The sequence below is a fragment of the Sebastes fasciatus genome, chromosome 18 (genome assembly GCF_043250625.1).
Source record: "Sebastes fasciatus isolate fSebFas1 chromosome 18, fSebFas1.pri, whole genome shotgun sequence".
NCBI classification, from domain to species: Eukaryota; Metazoa; Chordata; class Actinopteri; order Perciformes; family Sebastidae; genus Sebastes; species Sebastes fasciatus.
This window is the reverse complement of record NC_133812.1, coordinates 22395606-22410119: the sequence shown is the minus strand read 5'-3', so window position 1 is coordinate 22410119 and position 14514 is coordinate 22395606. Positions and strand designations below refer to the sequence as shown.

The following is a 14514-nucleotide window of genomic DNA, read 5'->3' as shown; positions in this document are numbered from 1 at the left end:
TTAGAGGAATAGAAGTTTTCCTCCAGCTATCCAAATTAAATTGGCCTGCTCTATAAATTCTACACATACTGCATATCCAGCTTTAATAGGGGTACAAACTAATTCTTCATGCAGGTACTGATGATAGTAATGTTCAGGAACCGTAGATTTAGCTACACTGAGGGGTTACTTCAAGAAGCAAGATCATCCAAGTTAGCCTGGTAACTGGGAATTCAATTTATGTCCTTGTGAATGTCAAAGTAAGTAAGTTGTTTATTAGTTCTTGTGATTCTCTTGTTGCCATACAAGCTGCTGTTTTCTCATATTATCTGAAAGAAAGAAAGACTCCTCTTTAAATTACATATTCCCAAAAATTTGACTCCACCACAGATAACATTGATGTTCTCTCTGTGATCATGTAACTGCAGGGCCGCTGTAAGAAGAGCAACGAAGAAATAAATAAGAGAATACAAAATAAATAGAAACATAACGACCTCTGAAAATCAGGTTCTCTCTTTTGTTTTCCCTGATGGTTGAGTCCTAACAACACGCAGACAGGAGGTTGTGAGGTTTCTTTTGATATGGAATATCAAAATGACGGCACAGGATAGAGTACTTGCTCTGGATGAAGGGTAGGGTAACGTTTGGGTAGGGTCACATAGGGAGAGAGGACGGACCCGCCGGTCTGTGTTCATTAATTCCCTCTCCATTGTTCTTGTTGTCCAGCACTTGTAGCCTACTGTACATGTAGGATGTGACGGTTGGTCTTTGTTTTACCCAAAGTAGAACGTTTTTCAACTCTCAACGACCAGAAAAAAACCACCATACATGCAGCGCTCAGCGCAGAATAAGATGCTCAGCGCCTCGTCACGCTGCTGCCGTTTGTAGAAAAGTGTACAAAGTACTTCCAGAGTTGCTCTTACCCTGACAACGATGACATTGACCTGTCTGATGCCCACGCTGACAGCAGAGGCTAAGGTGTCTTAAGATGTCTTGTATGTGGTGATGACCTCCAGGAGCAGCATCTTGTCCACCAGGGAGACATAGGGCATGCAGTTCACCTGTACATGCACACACGGATCAATCGACAAAGTTTGTCTCAAGAAATCACTTTTTATACTTTACATTGTGGCTCCTGTTGCTGCTAAAAGTCTTGTTAAACAGCCACAATGCATCAAAATATAAGCTATGGGAAAACTAAGCTGACATTATGATGAAAGAAAAATGTTTGGGGTGAGTATGTTTTATTATCCTCTCCAGTATTCTCTCTTGCTTTTGTGTTTCCTGCATATCTGTTCTCTGGATATCAAATATGTTTTGAAAACAGTTGTGGGATAACACCTGACTGGATGTCACATAAATCATTGAAAGTCTTTGCAAAACTAGAGGTGAGCGATGAGATCTGGTGAGATCAGGGCTAGTGTGAACCAGGCTTCACTCACTCTGCATGAGGCTCTTCTCCGTTGTAAAAAGAACCTGCTTGTTGACGACTCCCTTGGCCACGCCCACTGCAACTTCCTCCAGGTATTCAATAGTCCTCTCCTCTCCTCAGCAGGCTTCGTACCAGGACCAGGAGTAAACAAACACAGAGTTTAATTCCCTCCCACCACCCCCAGCCTGGAGGAGCATATCACAGAAGATTACAGCAATGAAGAAATGCCACATGCAGAACATACCCAGAGGGTCCACAAGCCGGTGCACTAGACCCATCTCCTTGGCTTTATCTGCCCTGATGTTCCCGCCTGTCAGCGTCATGTCAGCGCTCCAGGGAGACCCACCTACACACACACACTTTTATTATTATGATATTGATATTGTGAGCTGACATCCCACCAAATGCGGCTCTTGACCTTAATATACTCCAGTGTAACTCAGTAGCCACTAGCGCAAGACTGTGGCAGTGCTTTCAAGACATTAACTGAATAACGGATTTATATGAGTGTGTGTATGTACCATTTTAGGCCGTCTCTGAGTGTCGCCTGCTCCAGGCAGCGGTCCCAGCTTGACCTCTGGAACATTGTTTTTGCTTTTTGTGGCGATTCGGTAATGGCAGGCTAGCGCGACCTACAGAGAAGACACGAAATTGTGATTTAGTGGTCAAATCTTAGTCCACATAAGCAGCTTTTTTCACACCTAATCTGGCTCATCCTGTCACACACATACACACACACACGGGTGGCAGGAGGTATGGATGGCAGCAACAATCGGTATGGGAGACTTCACGATCTTTTCAAGTATCTTCTGACCTTCCTGAGAGACACGGGTGACCTCCTCACTGCTCTTATTGGATTGTATCATTCTAAGAGTACAAAAATCAGTTAAACATATTTAATTTGACCTTATTTATTATTGACTTTTGTATGATGTGAGCAGTGGGCAACCTCCGGGTCTGAAAAGTGCCTTAAACTTGCATTCTTTCTAACAGCCAGCAGGAGGCGACTCGTCTGGTTGCAAAAAGAAGTCAGATTGTATAGAAGTCTATGAGAAAATGAGCCTACTTCTCACTTGATTTATTACCTCAGTAAACATTGTAAACATGAGTTTATGGTCTCAATCGCTAGTTTCAAGTCTTTTCAATACAGCATGATGTTCATTTAGTAAATTATGGTCCCATTTAGAGTCAAATAGACCATAAAGCAGGGGATGCTTTAGGGCGTGGCTACCTTGTGATTGACAGGTCGCTGCCATGGAGTTGTCCGGGTTTTCGTCTTACAACTTTAACCCTTTCAGAGTGTGTTTTCAGTTCATGAAAGTTAACATTTTGGTCACCTAAAAAGGTCTTATTCAGCGTTCAGTTGTTCTTAGCTCCACCCTCTCGTGTCACTTCCGGTTGCAAGATGGCAATTCTTTACAAGCCCCAGTTTACTTGTAATTAAGAAAGTTTAAAGTATAAAAATACGCAATAATAAATGTCTTCCCTCTGGTTCAAACCACATACAAGTGTAGGAGTGACCACACACCAAAGTATTGGAAATCCTTGTTAAAGCTCTAATAAGTCTACTTGAGATATCTGCACACCGATGAAGCAGTCAGGCTTGCTGGAGATGAAGATGTTTTCGACCAGATCTCCCCCTTATCACCTCCATCAGCTCAGACTGCATCTGCCACGCCTTTTTGTTCACCTGCATATACACAGACACTTACACATACACACAAATGCACACACACACTCTGATTAATCACGTCACATCTGTCAGTGAGAGACTGAGACAGAGACAGGTAGTCAAGACTGTCACAAACATAATCTCTCTCCCCCTGACATGCATGTACTGCCTCATACTCTCTTCCATAAACACACACCCACACAGACACACACACACACACACACACACATCGTATAACTGCCACATCATCCTTGAGCTCGTAGCTGACGTGTGTTCGAGCTTGATGGAGAGAACAGTAAAAAAGATGAGAGGCCGTCAGACAGAAGGCTACCAGTATTGTATTATGCTAATTTCTGCTAGTTTTAACATCATCCCTGGAGAATATTAGCATAAATAGCACAAATACGCTTGAACAGTGTCCTTGTTCAAGGACACCTGGGCATATAGGGAACTGTTGGAACTGGGAGTAAACAGTTCCAGCTGAATTGCAACTTCATAAATGTGAATGTTTTTAAAGCCTATATCTGTTTGTGGCCAGAAATCTAAACAGATACTGAACTGTCAAACCGCTACTGAATGGTCTTCAAAATCAGGTGATGCACTCTCTGACAGATGGTACCAATGATGATGAAGATGTCAATATCAATGTATTGTTTAACCATTACACTGGACAGAGTCTTTAGTCCAAAATCTAACATTTTAAAGGCACTCTGTTGGAGTTTTTTTCCCGCTCTTGTAGCGCTGTGGAGCAGTTTTTTTTCTTCAAACTATTCTGACCTACAGGTGGTGGTAACATGCCAATATACGCAGCATTGTGCCAACACAGGCAGGGAAGAGGAAGACTGCAAGCTAATAAAGGTGGATAAGATGATAAAACATTATTTATCCCAAGGGAAATTGTTGTGCAGCAATTGCAGTGCAAATATAGAGGGTGCAAATAAAACAAAATTAGGGATGCACCAATATCGGATTGGATATCGGGCTGCTACTGACTCAAATAGCTGGATCGGTTGTCGGTGATGAGGCCGATCTATTAGATTCAATTCTACGTTTATAAACTATAAACATTATATACTGACATTTTAAACACACCTTAAACATCTTAAAATCTCTCACAGAGGAAGACCCTAAAATGGCCTGATATATTTGTAAATCATCAGTCTGACGGTGACCCCATTAGTGAGTGTATATAAGATGGATTAATCACCATCAAGCTCCTATTTACCTGCCAATGATGAAGACACTGAGAGGTTTCGGCTGGCATAACCTAAGAAACATAGAGAGAAAGACAGTGAGGACCCAGAATTCCCTTAAATTAAGGAAGAAGTAAGAGTGACCCATGATCCACTTTTAGGACGCTCCACCCTCACATCACTGGCAGTTTGTTGTTGACACAGCTCTACTGTCTGTGACGAGCTGATGGTGTCAATAAAGCTCAAATCAAAACAGTAGACATATTAGATAGTACCAGAGGCTTTTAAATAGGGCTGCAACAAACAATTATTTATATTATTGATTAAAATGTCAAATATCTTTTTCAATTAACCATGAAAATGCCCATCACAATTTCCCAGCTGCCAAGGCGCTGTCAAACAGTTTGTTTTGTCCAATCAATAGTCCAAACGATGTTAGAGGATTTAAAGATATTTAATTTACAATGATATAAAACAGAGAAAAACCAGCAAATACTCACATTTGAGAAACTGGAATCAGAGAATGGCATTTTTGCTCGATAGATGACTTTTTTTCATTGACCAACTGATTGATGAACTAATTGTTTAAGCAAACTGTGGTGGAATGTAACAAAGTACATTTAGTCAAGTACTGTACCTAAGTAGAATTTTGAGGTACTTGTACTTTACTTGAGTATTACCACTTTATGCTTCTTTATACTTTTACTCCTCTACATTTTGGAGGCAAATGTTGTACTTTTTACTCCACAACATTTACCATATTTGTTTTTATTATGATGTATTATTATAGGTTAAGCTGTACAACAATATATAAAATAATTAAAATAAGCTCCATCTTTACCAGCTGCAACATTAAAGTAATGAACACATGCATCAATAATTATAATCTGATCATATAATAAACAATATTCTGAAATGGGCCATTCTGCACCATGAGTACTTTTACTTTTGTATGTAGATATATTTATATATAAATGCTAATAGTTTTGTAGAGTGAGTAAGTAAGCTTTTGAATACTTTTACTTGTAACAGAGTAGTTTTACACTGTAGCATTGCTACTTTTACTTACTTAAAATATCTGAGTACTTCTTCCACCACTGATAGAAATAAAGGATTCACTCTCTCTGACATAATGGCATGAAATAATCCAAAAACCCCATAACGTTACATTATACTGAGTCTCCCTGAGCTAATTTCAGCTATTTTGCCTTACATGCTTATTACATCCTTTCTCTCACCTGTTAACATTTGCATGAAATGGATTACACAGTCTTGAGTATCAACAGTTATTTAGCACAATTAACTAGAGTTACAGTTTTTAACCACCAGATTAAGCATACAAAAGAACCATGTTGTTCATTCTCAGTACAATTTCACAAATTATTTTTCTTAGTTTAGCTAAATAAAAAACAACTGAAAGCTTGAGGCCAGCTGGTAACACCAGAGACAGTTCCTTTGCTAAAGACAAGTACAATTTAAACAAAAACTCTGTAAAAACAAAGTGACAAATTAAGGTAATTAAGGTTTCCCCCCGAGTAAATGTCTTCAATAAAAACAGATATTGAATTATTCATTTTGTATCACATATACCTGACAATAAGGGACATTTTCTAGCTGCAAACTTGAGGAAAAAACACCTGAGTCTCTTAAAAAAGGTGTTTTTCTTCTTCTTCTTCTTTGATGTTAATAAGCGGTTGGCAAACCAGCTTATAGGTGCATTACCGCCACCTACTGGACTACTGGAGTGTGGAGCAGGAAATTGGTAGGAAAAATAAATAAATACAAATAAAAAAATAAAAAATAATAATAATTATTAATAATAACAATAATAATAATATTAATTAAATTCTCTCCATTATTCCTGTTGCCCTGAAGTAATTATCAAAAAGGTGTTCATCACTAGTCTGTGGTTTCACCATAGCAACACACCGCGCGCTGACCATTGGGGGCGCAAGAGCGTCGATAACAGGATAAGGACTGAAACACTGCCGGTGTAAAAAACGTTCTTATACTCAAATTGTTATATTTTATTTGAGAAAAAAAACATTTGTTATGATGTCCGTATTGTCATTAATAATTATAAAAGCTCTTAAACACACGCAAGTATGTACATAATTATTTATTGGGTGTTGTTTCGTTCAGGCATTATCTCGGTCAGCTAATACATTGCTGGGTCATTGAAAGCGTAGTCCATTAGCGCCTGCTGAGTGAGACAGGTGAGAGGTGTCAGCAGCAAAGACAGAGCTCGAACACAGGTAAGATACAGCTGTCACTAGTAATGACACAACTAGAGATTAAAAGACATGTTACTAACTCAATAAATGTGTTAATTCAGCCCGATCAGAGCGGAATAGATCACAACTGAATGGGAACTTCAGCTATCAAGCTAAGCTACTTAGCTTCACTAGCTTCACCATGTTGCTGTTTAAACTGTTTCAGACACGTGTTGTTGTTTGATTTAAATGTTACTTTAAACAACCAAATGCTTAATCGATCTGTAGACAGTTCTGACCCTGTTAGAGTCCCGTGATCCTGCGTTTCTGTGTCTGTCATTCACTAGTGGAGGAATCTAGGTGAAGGGTCACAGCCTGTGTAAAAGGGGGGTTGGCTGGGAATGTCAATGATATGATGATCCCACATTATAAAACATACACATGTTGTGTATATGTATATTCTAGCAGGCAGGCCTCTTCTTTAAGTTTTAATCTGTACAAAATAACAAATAAAACGTTGATATTTGATATGGCTAAATGCACAGTAGAGGCTCAAATCATTAAAGGTCTTTAGGTTTATACTCAGTAGGGCAAGTTCAGGGGTGGAAGTGGTACTCAGATCTTTAACTTAAGTAAATGTAGAAACACTATAGGCTCAAAATAGAGATTACATGCAGAATGGCTCCTTTCACAGTGTTATGTTATTATAGACTATTATATTATTCTCTCTTTATCACTAACAATTACATTTAAGAATATTTTTGTGGAGCCAATTTTAGATACTTTATAAACTACTATGTAGATTGGTAGAAGTATAGTACTGCATCATATCATATTGTATGTTTTATGTACAAAGTAACTAGTGTGACAGTAACAAGTGTCAAATAAATGTAGTGCAGTAAAAAGTACAATATTTCCTTCTGAAATGTAGTGAAGTCGAAGTATAATAAAGTAGCATATAATGGAAATACTTGTACTATATAAATACTTATGTATAAATGTACTTTACTTTCCAGCACTGGGTAAATTATGAGTTTTCTACTGATAAGCAAAGTAACTTGCATTTCTTCAGTTTTATGTGCAGTTCACGCTCTACACTAGATGTTATTCTCTCTGCACTGCAAATATTGGGTTGCAAGCTGAATGCAGTTAATTAATAGATGATCGCCACATAAAACCACATAATCTGCATAATTATTTGTCAAGGTTTGCTAATCATAAACAACTCAGAGATGACAGTTTATTATGTCTAGTGTGATTCAGACATTTACGTCACAGATGGGGGCATTCTACAGTTGACCTTTAGCCTACAGCCGTAGATCTGAATACAACCTGAGAGGCTTTGTAGTGGGGTTATGTCACTCTCCAGGCTGCACTGTCACCTGACAATAATGGTGATACATATAGTCCTCATGGGTTAAGCAATTAAATATATGGAATAAGAATGACATTATGAATTTAGACATAGAAAGCCAAGCCTTCAACAAACACCGTACAGGAATGTAAGAACATGTATACTCATTTGGCAGTTTATTAGGTAAGCTACACCTATCTAAATATTAAATCTGTTTAATACAACAGTCCTGCAGTAAATCCTCCCGTCATGAAGGTTTTAATGTTCAGTTTTTGTTGAAACTGTTTTAGAGATGTGTTTCTGTTATTTAGCAACATTGATATAAATGTGGTCTACATACTGTATTTATTGCATTAGCTGGTACAGTTTAAATGGAAATCTAAATATTATGTATTATGGATGAACATTTCCATCAGAACCCTGGTTATAACTTCACAGTAACAAGTACAGTTTGCTTCTCTGCAGAACACAATGGCTTCCATGTTGCTGAACACAATGCGGAGCGGCTCTGTCAGCCCTTCCTGGGCGCTGCGGTTGGGTACGTTTTCTATAATATTATTTGTTTCACAGATGAACAAATTCCAATCTATATCAAAACAATGGGAAAATGTACCAAACGAGAATACAGTCAGAAATGCTAGATACATCACCAACGGCTAATAGATTATTTTTTACATTATAATAGTAGTGATATGATCTTTGGCCAATGTCACTTTTGTCTATTTCGCCTTTCCACATGTCACTTTACACTAACTGGTGGTCCAACCTAAAATACAGACATCTGTTCTTTAAATCCAAGCTGCTATAACACTGTTATCTGCTTATGTCGCTGTATAGTATAAACTGTTCATCATTTGAGATGTAGTATTAGTATTTTAAATGATTGAATTGAGGACGTTAATGAATGTTTTTCTCTGTGTGTCTCAGGGACACGCTCTCTCAGTACGACAACCCAGCTTCAGGCTCAGGGTAAGTTAATTATTTTGAGTGATTTCATTCACATACAAACCCACATTATAGTTTTGTGGAGGTTACGCTGTTTCAAATGTGATCTGAACATTGTAAGCCTCTATTTATTGATTAATTTATGGACAGGATCTGTGCAAAACTGCCCTCTCTAGATGGAATCTAAATGGTTGAAAATGTGATATTGACAACTATCAGAGTTTAACTGCCAGTTACTGTCTTCATTTCCTTTCAGTTCAGACAAAGAGTAAAAAGACTCTGGCTCGGCCTGGTATGAAGAACATCGTTCTGGTGGAAGGAGTTCGAACCCCTTTCCTGTTGTCTGGAACCACGTACGGCTCTTTTCTTATGGCTGAGTTCACAGACTGGAGCCTCTGGCCACCATTTAGTCAAATGACTTTTACACAGAGATGATCTTCGATTGAAGGTTAACCGTTCTGGTTTGTGTTTACAGATACGCCGACCTGATGCCACATGACTTGGCCAGAGCAGCTCTGCAGTAAGTGATTCATTATGTTGTTGTTTTTTAACACCATACTGAGCTAAAGTCTGCTGACAAAGTGTGTAATTGTTACGATGAACTGCCCATTGATCCCACAGAGTTTTTTTCAATAATACTGGCTACCAAGCAGCATATAAACACAAGTAACTTATTAACACTAAATCAATTTTTTGAGTCAGTAAATTACATGTACACTTCATTACACTTCATTACACTTATCAGTTGGTCCTGGTCCCATCCCATAATGTTTATTACAACAGAATTAATTTTCCTTTTTTCAGAGAAAATCCAGTAATTCTGTCCATCAATAATAGAGCTATTACTGGCCAGTTTAGACGTTAAACAAGAGTTACATATATAACTACGGTTCTGTGAAGTATGGGTGACCTTTAGATGTAATATCAAGGCATTAAAACATCTGAAATGGTTGAAATGTGTCGATTTAAACAAGAGGAGTGCAACTCTCTGACAGAGCTGTGAGGGGGGTGGGAGTGTTTTGTTGGAAACAAGAGTTTACTTTTGTTACTTGCCATGTAATATATGTATAATCAGTCAGGATGCCTTTTTTTCCTACCTCATTTTGTCTTGTTACAAGCCATCAAATTCTCTGAATCTTTATGTTTGACAGAAACATAACATTAACATTTTTTTTAGTGCTATTTCTACTGTGATTTTAAACAGTTTTTCCATTTGGGTTTCCATAGGGGTCTGCTGCATAAGACGGGTTTACCCAAAGATGCTGTCGACTACATCATCTATGGAACAGTCATTCAGGAGGTCAAAACCAGCAATGTAGCACGAGAGGTATTATCACATTCCCATGAAATGGTTATATCATCTGGAGCTTGTTTCATGTACTGTCTTTAAGCCTCGATCCTAAGCATTAGCACTGCATGCAGAGACAGAATATTAACCAAAGGAGCATTTTAGAGCTGCTGTCCTGTCCTGTTGTCCATCTCCTTCATTTCTCACTGTGATTTCAGGCAGCACTGGGTGCCGGCTTCTCTGACAGGATCCCATCTCACACCGTCACCATGGCCTGCATCTCCTCCAACCAGGCAATGACCACAGGTATATCAGGGAGAGCAAGCTCTACACCAAGCCTCTAACACGTGACTTGTGCTCTATATTATGGGCTTTTATTGACTCGGAAACGGAACTATGTAGTCCTACATTGTAGCTGCAAAAAACAGTGATATTGTTTGATGTTATTGTTATGCTATATGCTGCTACTTTGATAATAAATTAAAAGTAACAGTGTCATTTTGACTCTAAATAGAATGAAATGAGCTTTCGATTTCGAACTTCAAAAACAGGATTGGCGATTTTTGGTAGTCCCCCTCTCTGTTTGACCTCTCTCTCCTCCATCCTTCTCTCCAGGTGTTGGTCTGATCGCTGCAGGCCAGTGTGACTCCATCGTTGCAGGAGGGGTGGAGTTCATGTCCGATGTTCCTATCCGTCACAGCCGTAAGATGAGGAAGACCATGCTGTCCCTCAACAAGGCGAAGACCCTCGGCCAGAGGCTCGGTCTGATCGGCAGCATCCGGCTCGCACATCTCGCCCCAGAAGTATATATTCACTAAGAGCTGCACCACTTTCAGTTTGTTAAATTTGATTTGAGAAATCAAATGTCGTCTCTTGGACCTTTGACATACAGTACAGTATTAACCTTTTATTATGATGTGTGTCTAGCTTCCTGCTGTGGCAGAGTTCTCCACAGCTGAAACGATGGGCCACAGCGCCGATCGTCTGGCTGCTGCGTTCGGGGTCACCAGACTGGAGCAGGACGAATTCGCTGTGCGGTCACACAGTCTGGCCAAAAAGGCCCAGGACGCCGGCCTGCTGAATGATGTCATCTCCTTTAAAGTGCCAGGTAAACACCACTTCACTCCTCCTTAAACTCTGATACATGATGACATTACACACTCAAGGGTTAGGGATGGCTGTGTACTTAAATGTAGCTGGTTATATCGTTGTAATTAGTTGATGTCATTTGTCTGGGCTTGTTCGGAGCATTGATTTTGTTTATAAGTGCTAATTTGAAGCATTTATTGATATTGTTAATGGTTGTACAGCTGAAACAGTTGAGTTGTTTTATCGTTTACATGATGACTGTTTATTTTTGTCTGTACTAGGTCGTGATATTGTTACCAAGGACAACGGCATCCGCCCCTCCACCATGGAGCAAATGGGCAAACTGAAGGCCGCCTTCATTAAACCTCACGGCACAGTCACCGCCGCCAACTCCTCCTTCCTGGTAAACACACACACACACACACACACACACATCAGGCCCTACAGCACTCTACAGCTCAAAACACCGTCAACATAGATACAATTATTTGTCTGTGTGTAAAACAAATACACAAAGCTAAACACACTTCCAGCAACAAACTACCTGAAGCAAAACACTGTTAAGTAACTTTGGATTTTTAAATCATCTTACTTTCCTCTTTATGATAAAAAAAATTGTGACATTTTTGGTCCACTTATGTAACAACCTTTAGCCCTGCTCAAACTATCTCCCCTGATTCTCTTTCTACTGTTTTCACTCACAAGTGGAAGCATTTGTCATCACTCATAAACTGCCCTGATATTAAATAAACTGCTTGTTTATGTGTGTGTCCTCCTCAGACTGACGGTGCCTCTGCTGTGCTCATCATGTCTGAAGAGAAAGCTCTGGCTATGGGTTACAAGCCTAAAGCCTACCTCAGGTATCTGCACCTTCTCTGTTTGCTAGAGCAGCCTCAGTTTCCCCAAATGATGCTCTTTCAGATGTGCTGATCATGTTATGTTTACATCCTGGCAGAGACTTTGTCTACGTGTCCCAGGACCCCAAAGATCAGCTGCTTCTGGGGTGAGTAGTAGAAATGTCAACTGACTGATTTTATTTTCAAGTTCTCAAACAAAAACTAACTAACATTTGCAAAACAAGGGTTTATCTAGGTGAATTGCTCTTTTGAAGACCAACAGTTTGACTCTGTTTAACTCTTCCAGGCCAACTTACGGTACGCCAAAGGTCCTGGACCGTGCTGGCTTGACCATGAATGACATTGACGTCTTTGAGTTCCACGAGGCATTCGCAGTAAGTTATCACAACTCATATGGGGGGAAAATAATGCATGAGCTTGTGTAGTGGTGGGTGAATGTGTCCTGTCAATCTCCAAGATATTTTAAGTTACAGATATGCATTTCTTAAATGATAAAACTCCCAATATCTGTGTCTTCCTTAATCCATTTGTGGCCTGCGGTATTCATGATTCATGATGATGATTCATCAATGTTGGAGTACGATTTGACTGATCTATTTCATATCCTGCACTTTTGAATCGGTGTAAATCAATGTGTCTGGTATCTATGGTAGCACTGTGGATGTATATGTGTGTGTGTGTGTTTTGCAGGGTCAGATTATGGCAAATCTGAAGGCTATGGACTCAGATTGGTTCGGCCAGACGTATTTGGGCAAGAAATCAAAGGTAATAATATGTTACATACATCTGAACATTGTGTACAGAGTCAATTTTGGCCAAGGTAGTCAAATGATGAACATTTCATCTGCAACATCAATTAGAAATTAGATTTTTGCTTGTTTTGACATACATAATAATGTTTTTAAAAAGTGCAGGTTTATATTGGACGACTAAACACTAACAAGATAATTTCAAGAATTAAAATTAACATTGACAATTTGTAGGGAAATCCTCATGTGAGATTTCAAGTAAAAGAGTAGTAGTAGTAGTTTTCACTTATTCACCTGAGCTTCAACCTTGGCGATCAGTATCTGTTTATATCCCCCACCTCTGATGCTGTGTTCACACTACGAGCAGCAACAGGCTACAAGTCATTTTCAAAAGAAGCCGGTGACATGAAGCTACAAACTGACGCCCGACACTTGGCGTGACGCGCTAAAAAGCAAAGTTTTTTTTCAGCGCTCCAATGACGCAGTGAAGCATCAACCAATCATATGTTTCACCTTGTTCTGTTCCATCTAAAAAAAATAATGCGGTTAGCCAGTTCCCAGTGCTATTTAACAACACAATTAGCTGGCAATGTAGCTGGCCGCGCGTTTTGTTGCTTTTGTCGCTTGTAGTGTGAACGTAGCATTTCGGTGCTGAATTCTGATTTTATACTAAGAAATGTCTGTGTAAATATCAATCCTGACCAGATGTATTGTTTGTGTTTGTAGGTTGGAGCTCCTCCCATGGAGAAGTTCAACCTGTGGGGAGGATCTCTGTCTCTGGGTCATCCGTTCGGTGCCACCGGCTGCAGGCTGGTGACCACCGTGGCTCACCGGCTGCAGAAGGAGGGAGGACAGTACGGACTGGTGGCGGCTTGTGCTGCTGGAGGACTGGTAACTACTGGGTGACGTGTGCATGAGACACACAAGCCACGACTGAACCGTTTAACTCTTCTTTTTTTATTCCATTTGTTTGCTTTTCCTGACAAACTTGTGTTCTTGTGTTTTCCAGGGTCATGCCATGGTGATCGAGGCCTACCCCCAGTAAAACACCACCTGATTGTCAGGTTCATCGTGACGGCTACACACACACACACACACACACACATACACACTAACATCCAGACAACAGAGTGTACATACAAGCACCACTTTGCCTTGAACAGAGTCCGATACAGTATGTGAGTGCGTTTTAGGAATCTTGTGTAAATTCAACTTTACTTTTTCTGGCAGTTAAATTATAGCAGAATGTTGTCGAGGAAAGTTGCTTATGATCTTTGTGGACTTTAAGGTGCATCATTTCAGCGTCGTCACTGAGTCGAATGTAACATAGCAAGATTTAAGAACCCAGAGGAGATATATCCTAATGTTTATATACGCTGTAATATTTTGTTTCTTACGAACTGTTGGAATTAAAGGGTGTGATGATAACCACACTAACTCTCATTTCTGGGTTTGCTGTTCTTTCTCGTCCTTGAAATGTTGACCTATTTCTTGTGAAATCAGCTCATTAATTGTATTATTTACACATATGTTTTGTGGTTATCAGGAACAGAAATGACAGATATTCACTAACTCTAGCTTCTAATATATGAATATTTGATGTTTTTCTTCTATGAGAGTAAAATTAATATCTTTGAGTTTTGGACTGTCGCACCAAGCCATTCGACACATTTATCCATTTTGAAGACACTTTTGCCCAACATACTGTACAAATGAGGTACAACCCAAGCCACAATAGATCAA

At 39.5% G+C, this 14514-nt stretch overlaps 1 protein-coding gene across 1 annotated transcript; it reads left to right on the top strand.

The window, feature by feature from the left end:
- The first annotated feature begins 6430 nt into the window (after positions 1-6430).
- Positions 6431-14214, top strand: hadhb (hydroxyacyl-CoA dehydrogenase trifunctional multienzyme complex subunit beta). The gene is made up of 16 exons (XM_074614779.1): positions 6431-6531; positions 8309-8381; positions 8771-8812; positions 9045-9141; positions 9264-9308; positions 10016-10115; positions 10295-10382; positions 10692-10879; positions 11004-11184; positions 11447-11568; positions 11946-12025; positions 12121-12168; positions 12309-12396; positions 12713-12787; positions 13498-13662; positions 13781-14214. The coding sequence occupies exons 2-16, from the start codon at positions 8315-8317 to the stop codon at positions 13814-13816; spliced, it is 1422 nt and encodes a 473-aa protein (XP_074470880.1). The 5' UTR covers positions 6431-6531; positions 8309-8314; the 3' UTR covers positions 13817-14214.
- Positions 14215-14514: the final 300 nt, after the last annotated feature.

Coding starts and splice junctions, on each gene's coding strand:
- hadhb (XM_074614779.1), top strand. CDS start 8,315: ATGGCTTCCATGTTGCTGAACACAATGCGGAGCGGCTCTGTCAGCCCT. Junction 9,142..9,263: donor TTCCTGTTGTCTGGAACCAC/GTACGGCTCTTT, acceptor TTGTGTTTACAG/ATACGCCGACCTGATGCCAC. Junction 10,116..10,294: donor CCAGCAATGTAGCACGAGAG/GTATTATCACAT, acceptor CTGTGATTTCAG/GCAGCACTGGGTGCCGGCTT.